The 23,864-nt window shown below is 41.5% G+C and overlaps 2 protein-coding genes across 2 annotated transcripts in view; one reads left to right on the top strand and one right to left on the bottom strand.

The window, feature by feature from the left end:
- Positions 1-23,864, bottom strand: part of SEC23A (SEC23 homolog A, COPII coat complex component) — a 1,400,163-nt gene that overhangs the window by 477,417 nt on the left and 898,882 nt on the right. The gene's annotated exons all lie outside the window — the stretch shown is intronic.
- Positions 1-23,864, top strand: part of LOC122804410 (histamine H2 receptor-like) — an 89,921-nt gene that overhangs the window by 42,870 nt on the left and 23,187 nt on the right. The window contains exon 2 of the mRNA XM_044074241.1: positions 13,584-13,737. Within this exon, the coding sequence (XP_043930176.1) occupies positions 13,584-13,737 (154 nt within the window). The remainder of the gene's footprint in view (positions 1-13,583; positions 13,738-23,864) is intronic.

Below are 23,864 nucleotides of genomic sequence, written 5' to 3'. Positions count from 1 at the left end.
TGCCATGAGACCCAAAACTTTCAGAACAATTTTTGCTGGGGATTTTCTGGACGACAGCAGAAGGGAAATGTTGAAGTGCTACTATTCTTTCTGTCGGAAGTTTTAGAACTAACTGACGCGTATCTAATTCCGCTCCTATAAATAAGATATGCTGTGATGGCTGTAGCAAAGATTTTTCGAAATTTACTGAAATGCCAAGGTGTGTACAAAGTTGTAGGGAGTAATCCCTGGCTTGTATCAGTTGACGCCTGGTGGTGGCAGACAGGAGCCAGTCGTCCAGATACGGAAACACCTGGAATCCTAGGCGCCTCAGATGAAACGCTACCACTGCCATGCATTTGGTGAAGACCCTGGGGGCTGTGGTCAGGCCAAAGGGCAGGGCTCGAAACTGATAGTGACTGGCTCCCAGCCGGAAGCGCAAGTGATCTCTGGACGCCCTGGCCATTTTGATGTGGTAGTATGCGTCCTTCAGATCTATTGAGCACATCCAGTCGTCCTTCCGTAAGAATGGAAGGATCGATTGAAGCGTGACCATTCGAACTTTTCCTTCTTGACAAAGGTGTTGAGATGACTTAGGTCCAGAATTGGCCTCCAGTCCCCTGTTTTCTTTGGAACTAAAAAGAACCTTGAGTAAGTTCCGAATCCTATTTGGTCCGCTGGGACTGGTTGGATGACTCTTTTTCTAGCAGCTTTGAAATTTCTGCAGCTGCTGGGTCTCGCAGATGGGGTGGTACATCTGGGAGTTTTCTTTGGAATGGGGTGGATAGAAATGGGATTTTGTAACCTCTGGTAATAATGCTTTTACCCAATTGTCTGAAGAAAGGTTTTGCCAGGCCTGAGGGTATAAAGCTAAGCGACCCCGACTGCCTCCAGAGCAGGACAGTCGGGCCTCCTCTCAGGAGTGCTGAAAAGGTTTGCCAGGGAGGTTATCCCTGTCACCTTGGTTTTGCGGACCCCTCTGCCGCCAGGGCGGCGTCTTCCACCTCTGCCCCCTCTGCCTCTAGAGGGGCATCACCCTGTGTGTTTGGAAAAGATCCTTGGGGTTTTGAAACCACATTTTCCCACCACGCTGCCCTTTGGGGTACGGTCTGGAAGGGGTGGAAAACGGACTCCGACAGCAGACAGAGTCTTTCCCTCCTGTTCACACCGGTAAGGGTCTCCTTTACTTTAGGGCCAAAAGTGTGGCTCCATCAAATGGGGCGTTAGTAAAGGAAGACTTGAAGGCTTCCGAACGAACATAAGCGCATCCAGGATTGCCTACGAAGAGCAATCGCTGAAGCCGCTGCCCTACTCGATCCTTCGGCTGCATAGGATATCAGCCTCATGGACGAAGTTCACAATGGACGTAAGGGTGTTGAGATGCGCTGTAACTTTCTCTGAGACAGCGGCATCTGTAGCACCCTGGAGGGTATCTCCCAACTCTTTGACTAGATCCCTCTGTAAACGTGTAAAATGAGTCAAATAGTTCAGGGAACGCATAGAGAAAGCCGCTGAACTGAAAATGCGCTTCCCGTGATCTGTCCATGGTCCTAGAATCTTTGTTAGGCAGATGGACAGATGAGGAAGACTCCGACATCTCCTTTTCGTGGCGCTGCCACCACCATGGCGCCTACTGGAACTCCTTTGGTAAGGTAAGCTTTGTCCTGTGGTGCCGTGATGTACTTATTTGGCTTCCTAGGGACTGGTTCCACTGTCAGGAGTCTCCCACGCCTTCGAGCAATTAATTCCATTAACTCATCAAAGGGCGGAGTGACCCAGGAGGAGGAAGGACGGCACCAAATGCCTTCAGCAAAACTGACTCATCCTCAGAAGGGGAGGGCTTGCCAGTCACCTCTCTGTTTAAGGATCTCCAAGATGTCAGAAAAGAGACATCCTCTGAAGGTGACTTAGGGACCCTTCTGACTCATCTAAGTCAGTATCAGATGTCAAGGATTCTTGTGGAGAATCCAAGTGTCTCCTCTTACACAGTCTTTTCCTAGGAACTTCTTCGGGGAGCATCCGAAGAAGCCTCCGAGGAAGAGGGGCACCCTCCAGGGTGGCTGAGACACTGGTGCCCGACGCTTGGACGTGGCCGTGGGTGCAGAGGAGGATAACGGTCCTTTGGGGAGGAGAAGCTGTACCTGCTGATGTGGTTGTCTGGGTAGACAACACCTTCCTCATGAGGTCGAAGGCCCCGGTCCCGAGTCGAGTTATCTCCCGGTTCGAAGAAATGGGAAGAATCCCGAAACAGGAGCCAAGGCACCGACCCGAGGACGGAACCGAATCGATCCGCGCGAGGCCCGAGGGAGAGTCGGAACCGAAACATCGGTTCGACTCGTCCCGGAACCAAGGACAGATCTTCAGCCCCGAGACTCCGGTACCGGATCGGATGGAGTCGAGGTAAACGGTGCCGACCGAGAAAAAGACGGTTCTGGCACCGAGGGCTCCACAATCATCAGGTCAGCTTCTTCCGCCCAAGACTGAACAGGTCTCGGAGGAGGAACAGATGGAGATAGTGGCAGGCCTTCAAGTCTCGACATCAACTGAGAGGTGACCGAAATAAGTTTGGACAGGGCCGTATGCTCCATAAGTTTCTGCACCACCCGGTCCACGTCGGTGTCGGAAAGGGCCCTAGAAGAACGAGACGAAGGGATCGAAGACGGAGCCAACCTCAACAGTGTCGCTGGAGGGAGCACCGTCACCGGTTCCAAGACTCGAGGCTCGAACTGCCAACAGTTGAACACTCGGCCCCAAGTCTGTGGAACCGGTGATCTAACTAGACTCGAAGAGCTCGGAGCCGATGACTTTGGCTCCGACGCCTTCGACCCTTCAAGACTTGGATGCCTGGTCTGAAGCATCCAGAGCCTCCTGGAAAGAGGGTTTCAGTAATCCTCTATCCATCAGTTTCCTGCGCCTATCTGTCATGACCCTCCCACTAAAAGAGTGACAAATAGAGCAGTCCTCTTGTAAGTGGAGAGGGCCAAGACAGTAGACACAGGAACTGTGGTTGTCTGTGACCGACATTTTTGGCCACACTGACAACGACTAAAACCAGATTTCATCTTTTCAGACATATTGACAAATGAAAAAGACAGTCCAGTCCAGTAAAAAGTCCAATCCAGTAATAGTGTCAAATCTGGGAATAAGAGTCCGTTTGATAATAGCTAAAAACAAGACTACCACAAGTTTTTAGTCAAAAAAGGCAAATCCGATAACTGCCTAAAGGCAAGACTACAACAGGTTTCTAGTCACAAGTCCAAGAAGGGGTAGGCCCCGAAAAACTCTAAACTCGAAAGTTAACTAAGTTAAGCTATTCTAAGTGTCGAGAATTTCTAATGCACTCACACACCTACTTTTATACTCTAAGTAACTAGATAGAAAGAAATTTCTGAAATTTAAACAGAATAGATAAATATCTTATCTGTACAGCCTCGAGCTAGTCTCCAGCGATGCGTATGCAGCAGCGGCAAACTAGATCTGAGGTAAAGGCAGAGGGGGATTGTGGGTATTAGATGTCCTCGAGCTTCTTCTCGATGCAGAGCTTGCAGTCGACCGGCACGGAGCCGAGGATCGGCTCTGAACCCATGTGTAAGAACAAAGGTGAGATTGAACACTCTCACATCTATCATTACATGTTTATGAATGTACAATGTAACATCAACTGTACCAGATGTAATTGTCTTGTTATTCTTTTTGTTTTGTTTTTATACCAAAAAAGTTTTCAATAAAAAGATACTTGATAAAAAAAAGAAACATATGTATTCTCTCCATGCTAGCATGTGGCAATTTGCTTTAACTGACACTTGTGACACCAATCATAGTATACATTTCCAGCTACTATCCAAGATGTTTGGTTCTTCCATATTATTCTGATGATAAAAACTCTGTGCTCACAACTATGGTGCACTACTTACTGTCAACAGCCTACTAGCTCACACAGAAAAAACTTAGTTGCTAATAAACAGTTTAACTATACACAATATTATTTGCAAAAATGTGAAAGCCCAATCCGAGTTACCTATGACTACTTGGATTCAGTTTGGGATAGACATATGATCTGCAGAAAAAAAAAATTGCAGAATCATGGGAGAAAAGGTTGCACATATTTTTATTATTTGTTCTCTGGGGATATCATCTTATAAAATGATGTGAGAGCCTGGATTAAAGTTTGTCACTACTTAAGATGCATACTTAGATTACGTCAGTGCAATGTTACTAGGTTACATGGTTTTGTGTATGTCTTGGATATTTCACTGTAAATATACCCCCTTCCTTCCAGAGTACCATTATTTACATATACACAACTCTTCTTCAACTCAAAGTAAAAACGAACAAAAAAAAAATCTAAAAAAAAATGCCACAATGAAATTATCTTATATATTGCAGGTTATTACATTGATCCAAAAATATAAAGCTCTGTACAGCAAATTAACATGGAGAAACAGTATTTTCTCCAAGATTTTGAATATACCAATTTAGTTCTGTTTGCTTACAAACTATAAATCAGTCTGAAAGGCAAGTCCACAAAACAACAACAAAAGCAATTTATGAGACTAAACCATGCAGGAAAATATGACAGTTCTTTAGCTGAGATCCCGGATAGCAAGCTATAAATATTAAAATGTGACAATGATGCAAGCAAATATTCAATGTATTAAAATAAAGGAAACACTGGCAATTATAAATAATTTCTAACCATACTCATCCTGTAATTCCACCTCATGACCAGTGGCAGCAACTCTGCCAAGTTCTATCGCAAATGTAGACTTTGCATTTGCTGTATGACTACTGCAATGGGAGGGAAGGATACAAGTGTGAGAAAGTAAAGAACCGTTTCCTTTATTACACAAAAAATTTACATGAGTGGTTCCTTCATTTCAGAAAAGTAATAATGCAGGATTAGGCATTGTACTACAGGGAACACCGACTTAGGAAGACTGGGTACTGTCAATGTCACTATAAAGATATGTCACTATATATCCAAGCTTGTGTGACATTATTCAATGGAGTAGTGTCTACACATCAATTTACACTTGCGATTTGTATAGGGTGGCTTCCTTTAATTCAAGAACTTGGCACTTTCGGATTGGGTACATTCAATATCATTGCAAAAAAAGTCTAATGAACATATAAATGGAAGTTAATCAACATTTAAAAACACACTTGTTCATACTGAATGGCTTTAATTATTTCAGAACCTAAAAAATGAAATACCTGTTATCCCTAGTGTCTGTAGTAGGATCACAAATATTGGATTACTGGTGTCACTGGAAAGGTTCCTGTTGAAACAAGAATGCTGACAGCCAGGAGACCAACATCAGCATGCCACAACATCGACATATACTTAACATGCTCCACGGATTACCCAGAGCAGACTAAACAAAGTGTTTTTGCGGGGGGGAGGGGGCAAGCCTCTCTGGGCCCCCACACATCCCCTGTTAACTAGATATTCTAACTTCAAGATTACACAATCCCTGGGGAAAGGTGTTAACCCCTACCAGGGGATTGTCAATCTTACACACCTGCTGACAGTCTGCTTGCATTGACCAAATGGTGTCGATCTCCACGGCTTCGGCATTTTGTCATTTCGACAGGATGCCTGACACCCATATGTGTGTGTGTGTGTGCGTGTGTACATACACACATACACACACACACACATATATATATATATATATATATATATATATATATATATACACACACACACACACACACACACACACACACACACACACACAAATACATATAAATGCACACACACACACACACACACACACACACACACACACACACACACACACACACACACACAAATATATATTAGTATATAAACATCAGCTTCAATGCTGCACCAATTTGGAGAAAAGGGAAATTGCATTTACTCCCATTTCTCTCATACTCCTGGAGGTAGTATATTTAGAGATCAGAAGGGGATAAGAGAGGACCAGCTTCCAGGCAAAAAAACATGTCATGTTGATGTGTACTACTGCCAAATTTGAGCCTCATTTAGTCATTTACTACTGCATTTTTTTATCATAAACAGTGTTACTTGTACATTTCTGCACAGTCTGGTGCCTTTCACTGTGGTGGAATTGCAGTAGTGGCAGAATTGTGAAATTTGCAACAGGATTTTTTTTTTTTTAGTGCTTTTATAGCTGTCTGTATTCCAGTTTTCCTACTAGAGTCTTACACTTCTGCTTAGTTACCTGCTTACAGTTACATTCCAGTGTCTTTCTATTCCTGTGTTTTGTGCGTCAGCTCCAGCCTCCACTTACGAGTTCCAAAATCTGACGTACCTAAGCTTACTGAACTGTAGCTCAGCATCACAGTATTAGAGCTCCGATATTAGCTTTATTTAACTGCATCCCTCTCTAGCTAATCTGCTTCATGCAACTTGAATTTTCCCCATTTTCCTGTTGTGGTTTTAAATGGCTGTCTCTCTGGCTTCTTCACTTATGGTAATCTGGCTTCCAAACTCCATCCCTCCCCTCTTTTCATTGCCTTTGTCTGTTATGTAAGTCAAAGGACAAAAATGGGACTCTGTTATTAAATGCTCAGCTTCTCTGTCCTTTTTCTCCCTATTTACTGTCTCTGCTATGAATAAACAACAATACAGTTAAAATATTTTAAATTGACTGTTTCTCTCCATTAGAACAGTACCTTACTGTACTGTGGCAGTTTCACTTTCAAAAAACTTTTATCCCGCCCTGGAAAAGTTTACTGCAGTCTCCAATTCACTGATGGCATCAAGGCCATTGAATGCAGGTAGTTTTTTGGCCAATTCCCTCCCCAAACTGACATCACCACGACCGTCCTAAAAACCGACCCATGCTGTGATATCACAACTCTCTGGTCCTTCCCCTACCCATACAGAAAGTAAATGCTAGAAGAGGGAAACAGTACATGAGTTAAGTCCCCTGCTGTGAAATGTCAGTCACAGCAGGTAACGGCTCAAATAACCCTTAGCACTTTGACAGCTAGGGAAGTTAGGTGTGAAGGGGGTGGGAGATCAATCCAAGTAGTACAATTCAGCCTTCGCAAAAGACTGCAGTTTAGCCATTCTAAAAAGAAGCAGCTATAAAAGCACTTTGAAAGTCTGTTCTGTGGCATTTGCACTGTTTGTGTTTTAAGTAGTCAGTAAATGGCATGAAATGTTACTTAAAGCTGACTGTGACTGAAAGCAGTGTATGCATGTAAAATTAATGCAGTGACAAGAGCTTTAGGAAGAAAGATGCATCTGTAATGTAATTTTTTTTTACAGACAAGCACTCCATTGTGGGATACCTACAGGCAGACTAAATAATCAGAATTATTTTAAGATGCCAGACCCCATGTGGTCAGACTCAGAAATTACTTATAAAAATATTTAAAAACCTGTAAGTAGTCCAAGAGTGGTGTTAAAATGTAGGAAACACCAAACCATGATGAAATAAACATGTTTTTTTTTTTAGTCTGTGGGTGCAGTTGTCCTTTAAGTACTTTTCCCACCCACTTGTCTTCCACAGATCCAAAATGCTGAGTACCAACCCAGCAAACCTGTATTGCTCTTGAGTAAGCTTCCTTTACTGCAAACTGTCTCCTGGTCATTTTCCCAAGCTCCCATCTGTTTGACTCCCTCTCCACACCCTGAGAGGGTCCTGAATTAATTCTGTTCCATCCCTGGAAAATAGACTAATTTTATTATTTGCACTTCAGTTAACTGTTTAATTTATTAGAGCTCCACTACTTCAGTTTTGCTTTGTTTGTTGATTTCACACTTAAATTGTTTTAAAGGTCCCCAATACTTTAAATCACCCTGCCCAGGTACTTTTAAGTTGTTTTTTTTTGTAGCATTACACTCTCAAGCAATCTCTTCTTGTTTTTCCATTAAGAGGACTGGTACAGTCCATCTAATAGCACTAGGTGGTGACCTAAACTACCAGAGTTGGGAAAAATAAGAAAGCTGCACATATAGTCGTTTTATAAGCCACAAGGCTAAGAAGCCAGTTTCCTATGTTTTAAGTGCCTGTATAAATTTGGCACATTTGCTCGCCACTGCCCATCATGCAGTTGTGGTTAGCAGTGCCCTGCATACCTCTCAGCTGTGCAGATTTTCGAGAATATCCAGATTTTTGCTAAAACTTTTGTCCTGTTCCTCATAAAATCTGTGGTTTTCTGACATCACCTGGAAAATCTGAGGAATTAAATCACTATGACAGACTTGATTTTCAGACATCATATCCATAGAAAATGCATTTTAACATAAACTCTGTTATTCTGGCTACTTTTTTTAAAAGTTTATAAGAGCAATATTTAAAATCTGTCCCTATTTTTGGGCCTTTGTCCCCCCATTATTTCAGGCTTTGTCAAATTTCTTGAGCTAAGAGGTTGAGAGGTATGGTGCCTTTGTATATACAGAGACACCCAGAAACCAAATTTTCCATATAAAAACCACCTCTGAAACTGTAACTCGTGGAGTGTAGAGCAACTACTTTGTGGGTTGAGTAGCACATGGCAGCTATTCTGCACACTGAGGAGCACTGCCCCTTTAGTATTATATAGAGCCTACTCTAGTCCCAACAGCACCATTAGTCCACCCACTACTAACCCCTCATGCCTCACACCCTTGCAGCTCACCCAATAAATGACCTAACATAATGGATATGCACTTTCACCACCTTCTACACTGGCAATTTGGTGGATACGGGTATATTTAGACAATGTAACAATTGTGAAATATTCACTGACAACCATTTAATCCTCAGAGAAACACATACGTATGTGAGAGATGAATATACACAATATCTTTGGAGGCAAAACGCTGGCATATGAACAGTCATAATAAGAATGATGTTAACAGAAACACACGTTACACCCACCACACATGGACCTACTTAGGCTGAGGCACTTAAATGCAATCTTCCCAACCCCCAAAGACCACCAAGATATTCCACCTACAAAAATCATCTTCAGGAAACCTGAGGGCACTCAACAGAAATAACACCCAACACTGCACTTACAGCCATACTTAGTACAGCCTCAACTACGAAGCCCATAAGGCACGCCAATACACTACACAGGACTCTAGTCATAGAGGACTCCAGTGTATGACATACTGATGCCCCACTCACCAGGCTGAAGAAGGAGAAGATAATGGTCAGTTACATATCAGGGGCCAGGATCTGCCAAGTTACACATGCACATAGGTACCAGAATGAGTCAGTCATAGTCTAGGTAAGTGCAAATGACCAGAGATGTACTTCCCTACACTATATGAAGAGAGACATGGAGCTCTTGGACTGTGTGCTTCAGGCTGGTATGTGCCTAGCACTGAGCAGCATTTTACCTTCACCATGGATGAAACCACAATATGAACAGAAGATAAATGACTTTAATCATTGGCTTAGTTTTTGATGTCACTCTAGGGGAGAATACAGCATTTGTCAGAGTGGTAGGACATAGTTAAATGATGCTGCTCTGCCAAGGATGGTCTGTACCTGTCTCCTTTAGGCTTTTGAATATTGTCTAAAACATTACCACCACCCCCACACACACACACAGAATCTTTTCAAGTCAATGCCATATTGATAAACTTTTCAACACAGCAAAATCTACCCAAGGAAATCTAAAGGTGTTAATGCTTAATGCCAGAAGTCTACACAAGAACTATACTCCCCTTTAAGTTCTCCTCACCTTGGGGAATGCAGATATCTATGCAATTACCAATACATATTTGAAAGCCACAGAGAGTACCTCAGCAATGCAAGGCTTCAGTGCATTCCACACATTTAGACCAGCAACTACACAGACAGGGACTAAAGGTGGAGGTGTCTCAATCCCCATCGACAGCAAGCACGCCTATAGGTTGTTTAAACAGTAAGATGCACTGGAGTTCCTCCATGTTCAAATGACCATAAACAAAGTCTCATACCATATTCTAGTAAGCTAGAGGTCACCTTCTATGTCCCATGAAACCCATAGCTCTAATGGTGACGCTAACCATTAAAACCAAATACCATACTCATGATGCAGTACATTAATTATCCCTCTACAAACTGGGAATCATAAACGACCCCAAACTTGCACGTGCGGAGATTCCTAGACATTATAAACACAAACACCTTGGACCAGTAATGCATATGCCTACTATAGGAACAGACACATTGGACCTGGTACTACCAAATATGGGAGAATGCTGCCCCCTAGTGTCATGTCCTCTCTGGTAATTCAGAACACAAAGCAGTCTCCAATTAAATAATCAATTCTGTAACCCTACCAAAAGTTAACAGTCAGAAACTACTCCAAGTCAAACTACCTTCTACTAAGTGATAACCTGTCAAAAGTTCAAGCCTAGCCAAACCCAGATAACACAGCAGCCCATTTGGAATTATTCAGGGAAGCTCTGAACAACCATGCCAATGACTGCACAGAGAATACTGTGCCTGTACGAAGTAAACTCAAAACTAACTCCAAAAGCAAACCACCCTGGTGGAATGCAAAATTAAACAGGCTGTACAACAAAAGAAAAAAAGCATAGCTAAAATTAGGAAGTGTAACATACAAAAACTCTTGCATCAAACTGAAGAGATAAAAGGACTAATTAAGCCAAAGAGATAAAAGGACTAATTAAGCCAAACAAAGCAAATTTTGAGGTAAAGATGGCATCCCAAGCCAAGGATAATCTTAAGGCTTTCTTTATCTATGCCTGAAACCTCAAAGGCAGTAAACAGTGGACCAAGCTGTTAGCAAATGAAGCTACATTCATGGAACTGGGAGATGCATCAAATCTTCTGGCTGACAAATTCAGTTCCAACTTTACTCCCCTCTCACCCTCAGATGCCCCCCAGTAAATACCATCTGACATTACCCCTCCAACTATCAGCAGGGAGCAGGTTTTTGATGCAGTCTCTAAGGCCAAGAATACATATTCAATGGGCCTCAATAATATCCTAAGATGCCTACTAAATATCCTGAAGTTACCGGTGTCATTATTCAACCGCAACCTCCACATCCACACAGGGTTTGTGCCACATGAATGAAAGACTGCAAATGCCATCCCTCTGCACAAGGGCAGACCATAAACGGATCCTAGGAATTACACATCTATTAGTCTGAGTAGTGTCATATTCAAAGCCATGGAAAGTATCTTGGAAATGATTAACAATGACATAGGAAACTTTCAGATACTGGACAAACCCACTCTGGTTTTGTCAAAGGCAGGTCAAGCTGAATGAACCTGGTGGATTTCTTGGAAAGGTCACTAAGGCAATGCATGAGGGCAAAATGGCCCATACTGCCTACCTTGACCTAGCTAAGGCATTTGATACAACACTCCAGTCAGGCATTGTAAACAAACACGTGGAATTAGGCATAAACCCCTATGTAAATCATTGTACAGCCAGCTGGCTCACAGACAGGGCCCCAGAATTTTGGATTGCAGAGACCATCTCCACAAAGAGGCCAGTCACCAGTGGTGGCCCCAGGGTTCTGTGCTGGGTCCACTTTGGCATCTATTTTTCAGAAGTCAAGACTAATGTCAAGGGCCTCTGGCTCACCAAGTTTGCAAATGACTGCAAGTTAGGAGCAATCATAGAAATCCCCCAAAATACTAACAACTTACAGGAAGGTCTAACAGACAAATGACTGGTGCCAAAACCGTGGCTTAAAACTCAATGCCAAAAAATGCATAATAGTACTTTTGGGAAGTCAGGCAGCCAGGGAAACAATCTCACTGATAAAACACCCTAAAAGCAGGCACAGCCGTCAGGGATTTGTGAACACATGGCTTTCAACCAACATGTGTCTAGGGTAGTAAGTAACTCATTTTATGACACTCCATTTATAAGGGTATGGCATCTAGGTCTAGGGAAGTCAACCAGCTACTGTACTCAGCCGTCATCAGACCCATCATTAAGTATAATGCCTCCTTTGATATTTTATTTAACATTTATTTACCAGGAAAGTCTGACTTGGAATGAAGCCAATTATCAATGGAGGCCAGATGAGAAATGCTCCAGATGCATGTCTTTGTAATGTGGGAGGAACCCGGAGCACCTAGAGGAAATCCATATGAACGCAGAGAGGACATGCAAACTCTGCACAACTGGAGAACCTCTTGCTGTGAGACGACAAGCAACCACTGCACCATGTGCTGTCCTCGCTAATATGTACCTGACTAGGCACATGCAACAAGTAGAATGTCCACACAGGCTCTTCACAAAAAGAACACACAATGTCCTATGTAGATTGCCTCAAAGCTCACTCTCTATACTCTTATTTCCTGCAGCCTGTTGAGAGACAATTGATGTCTAGCATACAAGTCTCCCCTGGATCCTGCTTTGATGGACCTCTGGCATATCCGCAAAATGAACAGCACCAGAACTACTAAATCTAAGAATTTAAACTTTGCGTGTAACTTAAACTGGACATGTTGGAGGGACAGGTGTATATCTCAGAGAATCTCCATTCTCTGGAATAGGCTTCCCATCCACGTGAAGCAGAGCCCTTCCCTAACTCTATTCAAGCACCAACTCAAACAGTGGACAGGAAATTAGGAATTCACTCTTGGTCTGACACCAATATCTCTGATGGGCAGAGGCAGCTGTTAAACCTTGCCCTGACAAATAACGCTTAAAATTACCTCTAAGACACAATACATCATGGAATACTTTTGGGTTACGTGGCTAGGCTTTATAAAGGCCCCAGTGGTTGTTAGCCTATGAACTTTTGAACCTACGGAAGTACCATGCTATACTGACAGTTGAAACGGCAACTAAGCTTGAAGGAACTCTTTAGGTGAAGTACTGCACTAGTACAGACAGCCAAGAAAAGGAGCAGATAGAGGGAGAAAATCTTTTTCATCTGGCACTCAAAGCAGGGATGACTTTCATACTTGGACAAAATGAGTAAGCTGGACATTAGTAAAGTGGGCAGATTAGCTTGTGGGGGTACTCTGACCTCAATGACATCACTCAAGTTTGAATGACTGGCAGGAAGGAGAACAGCAGGGGAAAAAAGGGAAGTGTGCACAGTACAAATTGGGCGACTGTATACGAACCTGTACATCAAAGACAATTTCAGCTGTTAGTAGTAATATTTACAATGGGGTTAGTGTATTTTTAGCATTCTGAACTTCCATTCTGTATTGAAAGAAAACGCAAACAACAACTACAGAATACAAGAATACAACACTAAGCTGATTTCATATATTCCAGTTTCAAACCATTTCACTATTTGCCACTCAAGAACATATCTAGCATATGGAAATGAAGGATTCTTGGTTTAATTCCACGGACAGGCAGCAACTGTCACAACAGTTCCATACAACTGAATAAAACAATGTTTGCAAAATGAAAACCTAGGATATAATCATATTTTTGCATTTGCAGTACTGAACTAAACAGGATACTGCATTAATGATATGTCTATGTCTGTTTAATACTGTTATTTCAAGGCATACAGAGCGCATGACTTTCAAATAGAATTTCAAGTTAGATACTAAGCACCACTCAGAGTTAATAGTTTTAGTAGACAGACAGTACAAACCTTTGTAAAGTTATGTGAATGCATTTTCAAAATTGAGATTCCTACTACATTTACTTCTTTTCTTTCTTTCTTTGCAGTATGTTTGCTAATATGCTGGACTCCTTACATCACTATTAGTTTCTATGAAACATTTCAAAGCAATGCAGTTCCACCTTTGGCTAATGCAATCTCCATATGGCTAGTGCTTTTTACTTCGGCTCTTGATCCTTGGGTTAATGCTATGGTGCAAAAGTAAGTCTGCAAACCATTTTTTTGCTTGTAAGAATAAAAAAGAATTATGTTACTATTTAAACTACTAAAATATTACAATGCTACCTGCCTACTATGTTTGACTAAGCTTATTTTACACAGTAATTGTGAATGCTGTTTATATTACTATAATTTAACAAGAGAGCATAACATTTACTACAAAAGCACACTCAAAAGTAAATGTGTCGTGTTTACATGCAGCTCAATTTCAGAAGATTCCACAAATAGTAAACAAACTGATGAATACAACTGTAAAATGAAAAGTAAATGATAGCGAACATGCTTAAACTACTGACAAATGTTCTGTCACGTGTTTATTTTGGATCAAATAATTATGGAAAGGTCACAGCAGGAGATTAATGAGACTTCAAGCCTTCAAAAGAAAATCTTTCAATACACAAAACATATGGAAAATAGTTTTATGCGAGTACTGCTATCATTAGCCAGGCATATTTGAGGGGATCTGTGCAAATCCCACAACTTGTAATTTTAACTCTTGGAATAGTTCTACTGAAAGTACACCAACCATCAGAAAGCAAACACACACACACACACACACACACACACACACACACACACACACACACACACACACACACACATGTATGAGGTTTGACTATCCCAGCAAATCACCCCCTTCTAATGGGCAGAAGCTTTACCCTGCCATCAAGGCAGAATGCACTGCAATATAAAATGCAAGGTTGGACTATCTCATCAAATTTCCTTACTTTACAGGGATACAAGTAGTACAGAGGTTGACACTTTTATCAGTCTTGCAGGAAGAAAAGCAGTTTTCTGGTAGAAGGCCTCTTAAATGAAGAAACAAACTACTCTCATGAAAAAGGCTAGATCTTTAGTTATGATAGAACTGGAAAAGCCAAACCATCATCGAGAGAAACTAAACATGTCAGTGAGGCTTACCTGAAGGGTGAAACAATACCAACCTGAAGAGGCACAAAAATGGAAAATCTTCCCTAAAAAAGGGTGCAAAAGAAGGAAAAAGGTTTTTATATGTGCCAGAAAAGGACATGAACAATGGCCTCAACAAAGAGAAAATAAACTAAATAAGTAAACTTTAGGACCCAGGAACTTGGCTTTGTGAATGAATTGCTTCATCAGAGAAAATTGTATAACGGTATACAGGAGTGCATTTTTCACTTATAGTCTACAGCATCTCTGGCCAGACTCCTCAGAAATGGGATCAGTGAAAACATTGACTGGAGAGGCAAAGAGTCATAACCTGAGCATTTTAGAGACTAAGGATTCTGTTACAAATAAGAGACTCAAGGACCACTTGTGGGGGATCAGCAGACCAGAGTTCAGCCCATCTACAAGAGAATGGCCTCTTTCAGAATATGCATCACACACACATGCTGATGGCCCATTGTGATTAACAACACAGTGGCTATGAATGCATTTCCCAACTGCTAATTTAACAGATTACAGCTATGCTGGTTGATTATCTGGATAGGACTTCCCTTGACAGAGAACCCTGAAGTCCAAAAGGGACAGCAGCCTCACCCTCATTTCCAGGGCAATTATATGTAAGACTCCTGAGGCACCCAGATGCCGTAAGCCAGTGTGCCCATTCTAGCCACCACCCCCATCCAAATGGAAACAAATACGTGGTCACTGAAGCACGAGCATGAAGGTTGGTTAGCGCCAGCCACCAATTCAGATAAGGTCAACAGGCTTTTGGTACACAAATTGGATAAGAAAGAGGACTGAGATGTTGAGAGCTCTGTACTTAAGATGAGGTGTGGACACTCCAGCCAGGGTGGTTATGGGATGTTCTCATGGGTCGTTTGCTGCTGGCCAAAGACAGACACAAATGTACTTCCTTACTAGTTAAATTGGAACTGGCAGCATGTGAGGCCCTTAAGGCTGTCGTGAAAGTATAGACTTAACTTCAGGAGGGTATAATCAATGACTGGCTTCCTGATCCTTCACTCTCACCCTGTGGCACCCTTGACTGTTGCCTATTATGAGCTAAGTCAGAAAGACCTCAACTTCTCTCTTATTTAAGGGAAATCAGAATAAAACGCTGGCACTTATGACTGTGCTTTACATTATACTCTTGACCTGGCAGCAAAACATTCACTCAGATGCCTTATACTTTTTAGCCACAGAACGCCGGAACTTTTCCACAATGAGTAAAAGGTGAGTGACAGGAACTGAGCAGTGCAGGGGCTAGGCACTCCCACTTAGCCCAGCATGTGACATCACAGCATACACTGACAGAAGGTGTGCAGTCACCCAAGAGAGACGGGGAAAACAGGCAAGCTTAAAACAGCAGAAGAGGAGAAAATATTGACAACTATCCACTACAGAAGGCCGCAAAGTCACATTATAAAGCTCAAAAGGATTTGCAGCTCTGTTCCACAACCTTTCCAGCAGCTATTAACACCTTCTCATGAGAGATTTTGCACAGCAAATCATAAGAATTATTAATATACAAGAACACCTCCAAATCAGAGTCCTGTTAAGCTGACATGTTTGCTGTTCCAGGGACAGGACAGATACTATACATAAAATTATTTCCGTGAGCTTGTCTTGTGGATGAAATACCTTTATCATAATTTAATCCAAGCTATAAAAACAAATTCCCTTAGAGAGTGATGGACAAGACCGAGTGCTAAACAGTTGACTACTACAGAAAGATGACGAACCATCACAATGGAACTACCCAGACCAGATTACAGAAAAATGTTTGAAACCAAAATCATTAGTTGAACAAAAAGCACTTGGGTTGTGGAAAACACAAATAACAGATCTGCAAAATGGAAGTAAAAGATGGCCACATGAAACAAAGAAAATTCATTGAAATGTAACTGAAAATGGACAAGACTGTATGCGAGTGTTTACTGTTTAGGTTTAAAGTAAAGACTAGGTAAGACAATAGGTTTAGTGGTGTGCATGGACAAATGTTTTTTCTGGGACAGGGTTAAAGTAAGGGCTAAGTACAGGGACAGGTTTTGTGGTGTGTGTACATGAATGTTATAAAGTGTCAATAAGTTTGGTGAAGGTTAATTTATTTGACAGTGTGGTGATGAAAGTTTTTGAATGTGTGCGTAAGTATTTTGGGTTAGGGTTAAAGCAAGGACCAACTTAGGGAAAAGATTTAGTAATGTGAATGTGTGATATTGTGTGTGTGTCCAACTGTCTCGAGTAGTGGGACTGTTAGGGAAAGCGATTTTCATAAGTTAGGGTAGGATTTCTACTAGTGTTAGGGGCAGCTTTAGGGTTAGCATGTATAAATGATGCAGGGGAGCAAAGTGCCCCAATCCACCTTACTCATGCACAAGAACCATAACATTGTCCATATCCTTGCCCCTAATCTTAACATATTAACTTATGAAAAATCCACTAATTACACAAGTGTGTTCTGAAGTGACTGTTAGAGTAGGGGTTAAAAGATTGGAGAAGGAGTCTAGCGTTTTTTGTTTTTTGATTGCTTTGTGTTCAATGTTTTTTTTTCCAGGTAAATTTGTTTTTTAAAGTTTTAGCATTGATGTGTTGTGCATGTTATGTTATACAACCATATATATCCACATAAACATATTTAGATACACACACACACACACACACACACACACACACACACACACACACACACACACACACAGAGACACACACACACACAGAGACACACACACACACAGAGACACACACACTCATACAAGCATATACATGTATAGAACTAAGCCTCTTCAGTGGACTTGAAACAACTGCAATGCCTTCACCAGAAAAAAACATCTGTCCGAGTGAAAGCAGTGATGAAAACTGTAACTTAAGAGAAAGGAAAGGATGCATCAAAACAATAATCTAGCCGTAAGTAACTAAGATGGTCTCAGTTGTTGTTGGAATTTCTTCTGTGAGGATGAGGGGGTCTATTTACATTTGTTAAAACTGCTCCCCGTGGATCTATTCTTTCTTTAAAAATGTTTTTTCTAGAAGCAAGAACATTTCTACGACACTGAAGCATATGCCACTGGGATAACTTCTTAAACTGACCCCCCCCCCCCCACACACACACACAAGCTTGAATATAATGACTAAGAGGAAAGACATGCTTCAGAATCAACATCCTCTAAACAGACTTTATATACCTCTGCCAAACAATCCTATGCATTGTTACCCTTGCAGTTACCATCCTTATGAGACATAAATTGATCTTAAGTGCAATTAAGAATGTGCACTCCCACCTTGTCACCTGTGAAAATAATTTCCCCAACCTATCCCCAGTTTCTCCATCAAGCAGAGAATGCACAGTCTCTGGATCACATAACCCTTAAATTTAACTGTTCATACAGAAAGGTTTGAGGAAGAAAGAAACCATTTCCCCACTCTAACAGCCTGAACTCTATCATGTGACACATGATAAAGCTTCTCCACTTGATATTGTTTGGCTTCCAAAGAAATTATGACAGGTTTATTCTTCATGTTACTGATTAAATCTGGTCTTTACTGGGGAACTCTGTATGATCATTTAACACTTCTCAGTAGCTCAAGGGCTGAGTACGTTTACACACTGAAGCAGTATCAGAAACATCCTGAATAGGTTCCACGACTAGTCGAATATTTATTTATTTTTTATTTAACATTTGTTTACCGCGAAAGTCTGACTTGGAACAAAGCCAATTTTCAGTGGAGGCCTGGGGAGAAATGTTCCAGATGTATGTCTTTGTGACGTGGGAGGAATCCGGAGCACCCGGAGGAAACCCACACAAACACAGGAAGGACATGCAGACTCTGCACAGAAGGCACTCCAGCCATGAATCGAACCGGAGAACCTCTTGCTGTGAGGCAACAATGCTACCGCTGCACCACTGCACCGTCCAAAAAGAAATCCGACAAGGATGGGATTCAAACCCACGTGTGCAGAGCAGTACGGATTAGCAGTCCATCGTCTTAACCACTCGGCCACTTTATCTTCAAATTCAAAAAATGAATATGCCATTTGGTCTCCTGGAAACTCGTTCATTCACTTAATCTTCTTTTTAGGAAAGAAGAAGCTTTAGTTTTCCACACAAATAATTATCACATTAAATTAAAATGTCCCTCAAAAAACAGCATCCAGAGAAAACTGAAATGATAAAGATATGTCTTCTCATCAATGTCAGAACCCTTAGCCTAGTTATCCACCTGTTCATTACTCTCATTACAGATCACAATGTCATATGCAAACATCATAGTCCACGGGGACTCCTGTCTGATCTCATCTGTCAACCTTTCCATCACCACTGCAAATAAGAAAGGGCTCAGAGCTGATCCTTGATGTAATCCCACCTCCACCTTAAATGCATCTGTCACTCCCACCCCAGACCTCACCGCTGTCACACTACCCTCGTACATATCCTGTACCACTCTTACATACTTCTCTGACACTCCTGACTTCCTCATACAATACCACAACTCCTCGCTAGGCACCCTGTCATATGTTTTCTCTAAGTCTACAAAAACACAATGCAACTCCTTCTGACCATCAATGTACTTCTCCATCAACACTCTCAGGGCAAACATCGCATCTGCAGTGCTCCTTCCCAGCATGAAACCATACTGCTGATCACTAATCATCACGTCCCTTCTTAACCTAGCTTTCACTACTCTTTCCCATAACTTCATGCTGTGACTGATCAATTTAATCCCTCTGTAGATACTACAGCTCTGCACATCACCCTTATTCTTAAAAATTGGTACCAAAACACTTTTTCTCCATTCTTCAGGCATCCTCTCACTTTCCAAGATTTCATTAAACAATCTGGTTAAAAACTCCACTGCTAATTCACCCAAACACCTCCATGCTTCCACAGGTATGTCATCTGGACCAACAGCCTTTCCATTCTTCATCCTCTTCATAGCTATCCTTACTTCCTCCTTGCTAATCCATTGTACTTCATGATTCACTATCCCCATATCATCCAACCTTCTCTCCCTCTCATTCTCTTCATTCATCAATCCCTCAAAGTACTCTTTCTATCTCCTCAACACACACTCCTCACTTGTGAGTATATTTCCCTCATTATCCTTTATCATCTTTACCTGATGCACATCTTTCCTAGCTTGGTCCCTCTGTCTAGCCAATTGGTACAGGTCCTTTTCTCCCTCCTTAGTGTCCAACTTTTCATACAACTCTTCATATGCCTTAGCCTTCACCACCACTCTCTTTGCCATGCACCTCATCTCCTTATACTCCTGTCTACTTTCTTCATCTCTCTGACAATCCCACTTCGTCTTTGCCAACCTCTTTCTCTGTATACTCTCCTGTACTTCCTCATTCCACCACCATGTCTCCTTGTCATCCTTCCGCTGTCCAGATGTCATGCCAAGCACCTTTCTAGTCATCTCCCTTACTTGCTCTGCTGTAGTCACCCAGCTATTTGGTAACTCTTTTCTGCCACCCAGTGCCTGTCTTAACTCATCCCTGAACTCCACCTCACAATTACCCTTTTTCAATTTCCACCATTTGATCCTTGGTGGTGCCCTCACACTCCTCTTCCTCTTCTTGATCACCATCATCCTACAAACCACCATCCTATGCTGCCTAACTACACTTTCCCCGGTCACCACTTTACAGTCTCCAATCTCCTTCATACTGGCCCTCCTACATAAGATATAATCCACCTGTGTGCATCTTCCTCCACTCTTGTATGTCACCCTATGCTCCTCCCACGTTAAAATACGTATTCACATAAGCCATGTCCATCCTTTTCGCAAAATCCACTACCATCTGACCTTCTGCATTCCTTTGTTTAACACCATACCTACCCATCACTTCCTCATCCCCTCTGTTCCCTTCACCAACATGCCCATTGAAATCTGCACCAATCACCACTCTCTCACCCTTGGGTACAGTCATCACCACTTCATCCAACTCACTCCAAAATTTTTCTTTCTCATCCATCGCACACCCAACTTGTGGAGCATATACACTAACAACATTCATCATTACACCATCAATTTCCAGCTTCATAAACATCACTCTATCCGACACTCTTTTCACCTCCAAAACACTCTCAGCATACTGTTCCTTCAGGATAACTCCTACGCCATTTCTCCTCCCATCCACACCATGCTAAAACAATTTTAACACACCTCCGATACACCTAGCCTTACTCCTCTTCCATCTGGTCTCTTGCACATAGAATATACCAACCTTCCTTCTGTCCATCATATTGGCTAGCTCTCTCCCTATACCAGTCATACTGCCAACATTCAAAGTTGCGACCCTCACTACCACAGTCCTAGCCTTTCTCCTCTCTTCCTGCCTTCGGCCATGCCTTCCGCCTCTTCTCCTCCTTCAGCCAACAGTAGCTCAATTTCCACCAGCACCCTATTGGCTAACAGTACTGGTGGCGGTCGTTGTTAACCCAGGCCTCGACCGATCCGGTATGTAAATATTTACTGGTGTCCGCATGAATTATTTGGCAACGTTTTACACTGGATGCCCTTCCTGACGCAAATCTCCCCATTTATCCAGGCTTGGGACCGGCACAAAGAAATGCACTGGCTTGTGCATAACGTACTTTTAAATAGAGCACTCATTTTTTCTGTCAGTTTCAGAGTAGCGTAAACTAAATGAAAACTTATTTCACCAGTCTTTTAAATTTTTCTAAACTACTCCAAAACCTAACCCAACAGCTACAGCCTTAGCTGATCCCACTGCTGCTAAGCACTTAGTTAATGCCAATCCTACTCTTTCTGACAAGGATGGGAAAATTACTGACAGGTACGGGGGAAAAAGTGTATTACTTGCGCAACTTTGATTTTCAGAATTTTGAATTGCTAGGTATGTTAAAGTTTGTTCTGACAAACTGTGAAAGTATAAGGAATGTTTTATCTACAATTTCTTCTTGCAAGGAAAAATTTGCTTTAAATAGGTTATTTTTTTCTGTTGCACAGGTCACTACTCACTGCTTGCTGTGTTTGTACGACTGACAGAATCTATGTATCATTCCGGAAGATACAACTAAGCCTGACTGAACATGAATTATTTTCCAGGAGCATGTGCATTTAATTGAAAGCTCTGAGATTCGTCCAATAGCTAAATTAGATCATGCACCAATAAATACAAAACAAAATATACGGAAATAACGTAAACCAGAAACATTGGTTCTTTCCTACTTATCTGTTAAATAGACATGTATTAAAGGAATGGGTACTGGGTATGATTTATTTATTAGAGAAGATAGAAATTACTTCAGAAGGGGTACCTAATGAGTGAAATTAAAGGAAACTGGAGTTTAAAAACATGGTAGAAATAAAACGAAACATGTGGTAAAGAAGTAACAAAACTTATTTAGAGGGATTAACAAATGTTCAAGTACTGCAGAAGGAGAATCTCACAGAACAAGAAGGGGAGTGATTGCAGAGTGCTAATGGAAAAATAAGGGCTCACTTGAATAATGAGCACGAGATTAGAAAGGTTACTCAAGCAACTATTTTGATAAGTCTGGAGCAAGTCAACTTTTAACACACCTTAGGGCAATAGAAAACAGGGGTGAAGGGCACAGCAAAGGAACCAATAGTATTGTCTTCCCACAAAACCATTCCCACTGTTTCAGTGAAGGATGACTAAGGAGAAAGAAATGAGAGTGCATACCCAAAGAGTGCGGTAAGTCACAAGAGCTTCTTGCCAACAAGAGGATATTGCAGAGAAGGAATGAAACCCTGAATAGTGGCAAATAAAGAAAAACAGGGCAGCAATATATACAGTACTAAAATAGAAGTTCCAATAAATGTAAGGATGATAATCTGTAATTAATGACTATAACTAGCAGAAATGGAGAAAACAATGAACATATGCACCAAATGTGAACATCACACTAGTAAAAGTAATATGATGAACTCCCAAAAGGTGACTTGTAAGCTAATATGGCAACCAGTTGCGTACATATGTATGTATGCATGTATGTAGGTAAACAAAAAGGCAATGTAAATGTTAAGGGACTGGGAAGAGTAAGAACAATGCAAACTGTAGGTAAGGCAGGCATATGTATAACAAATTCTTTAAGAATGTATTTAGGAAATGGAGTGCTGAAAAAATACACTTACAGTCTGCTGCCTTAAATGTCTCTGCATTAGGAAAAACAGTCTATATTAATTTTATTTTCACTGCATTATTACACTGCAATCTACAACAGCTTATCAGTTTTTGAAAAGTGATACATTTAGATAACTGAGTTGGAAAGACATTCAGTTTTAAATTTGACATGTTGCCCTTTTCATAGAGGCACACAGTACCATAAGACTACTGATCTACACAGTATACCATACTGCTGCAGCCAACACCCATCAGTAGTCCATCCCCCTATGCTGTACATATCCCATGCTTTCTTAAATGCCTTCTGCTGATGTGCTCTTTATTATCAAGTCTGGGAAGCCCATTCTACTTGCTTAACACTCTTTTTTTTGTGAAAATAAAAAGTAAGTAAAAACCGTCTTAATCAATCAGTGAGCAGACCCTACTTGGTGAATTTAGTGTTGGGATAACTTTCCCTCCCATCTTCTCAAGCTCCTGAATTTGTGCCTGGCAGTTAGTGCAGAAGACAATGCCTCTGAACTGTAATCAAGCTAATTCCTGGACTTAGCACAGGGTTTGACTCTTTCAACCTCCATTAGCCTACTGTGCAAATTTGTACAAGTCATTTAACCAGGCTTCTCCCCCAGCTCACCCCTGAAAAGGTACACTTTTGTCCAGTGCTCTTACCAGATTAACAAATGTATAAAAAAAAATCAGGAGCTGCACAGCTACATGTTATGACATCACAAACTAGAATGTGTCTAGCATTTTATACACACCTATTCAACCTAACCACATAATAAGAAACACTCATAATTTAAGAAAATAGTGAAGACAATTATGCTGTACAAGGAGAAATAAATATATACTCATCTGATTCACAAGGAATGCCAAAAGCAGCCAATGGATGAAAAGGACATCCAGATAAACAAGGTGTTATAAGGATCAACCAAGGAGGTTTACTTAACAGATCAACTAATATGGTGAGCACATCTGAGTTAAGGGATTGGGATGAATTGCAAACAGTGATAAACTATCCTGGGATACAGGAATAGGAAGTCAATCAAAAGGTGAAGGCTCACTACAC

Source organism: Protopterus annectens, chromosome 6.part0 (genome assembly GCF_019279795.1).
Source record: "Protopterus annectens isolate FY-2018-M chromosome 6.part0, PAN1.0, whole genome shotgun sequence".
Classification (NCBI taxonomy): domain Eukaryota; kingdom Metazoa; phylum Chordata; order Ceratodontiformes; family Protopteridae; genus Protopterus; species Protopterus annectens.
Note: the sequence above shows the minus strand (reverse complement) of the source record. Positions and strands in the feature narration are given on the sequence as shown.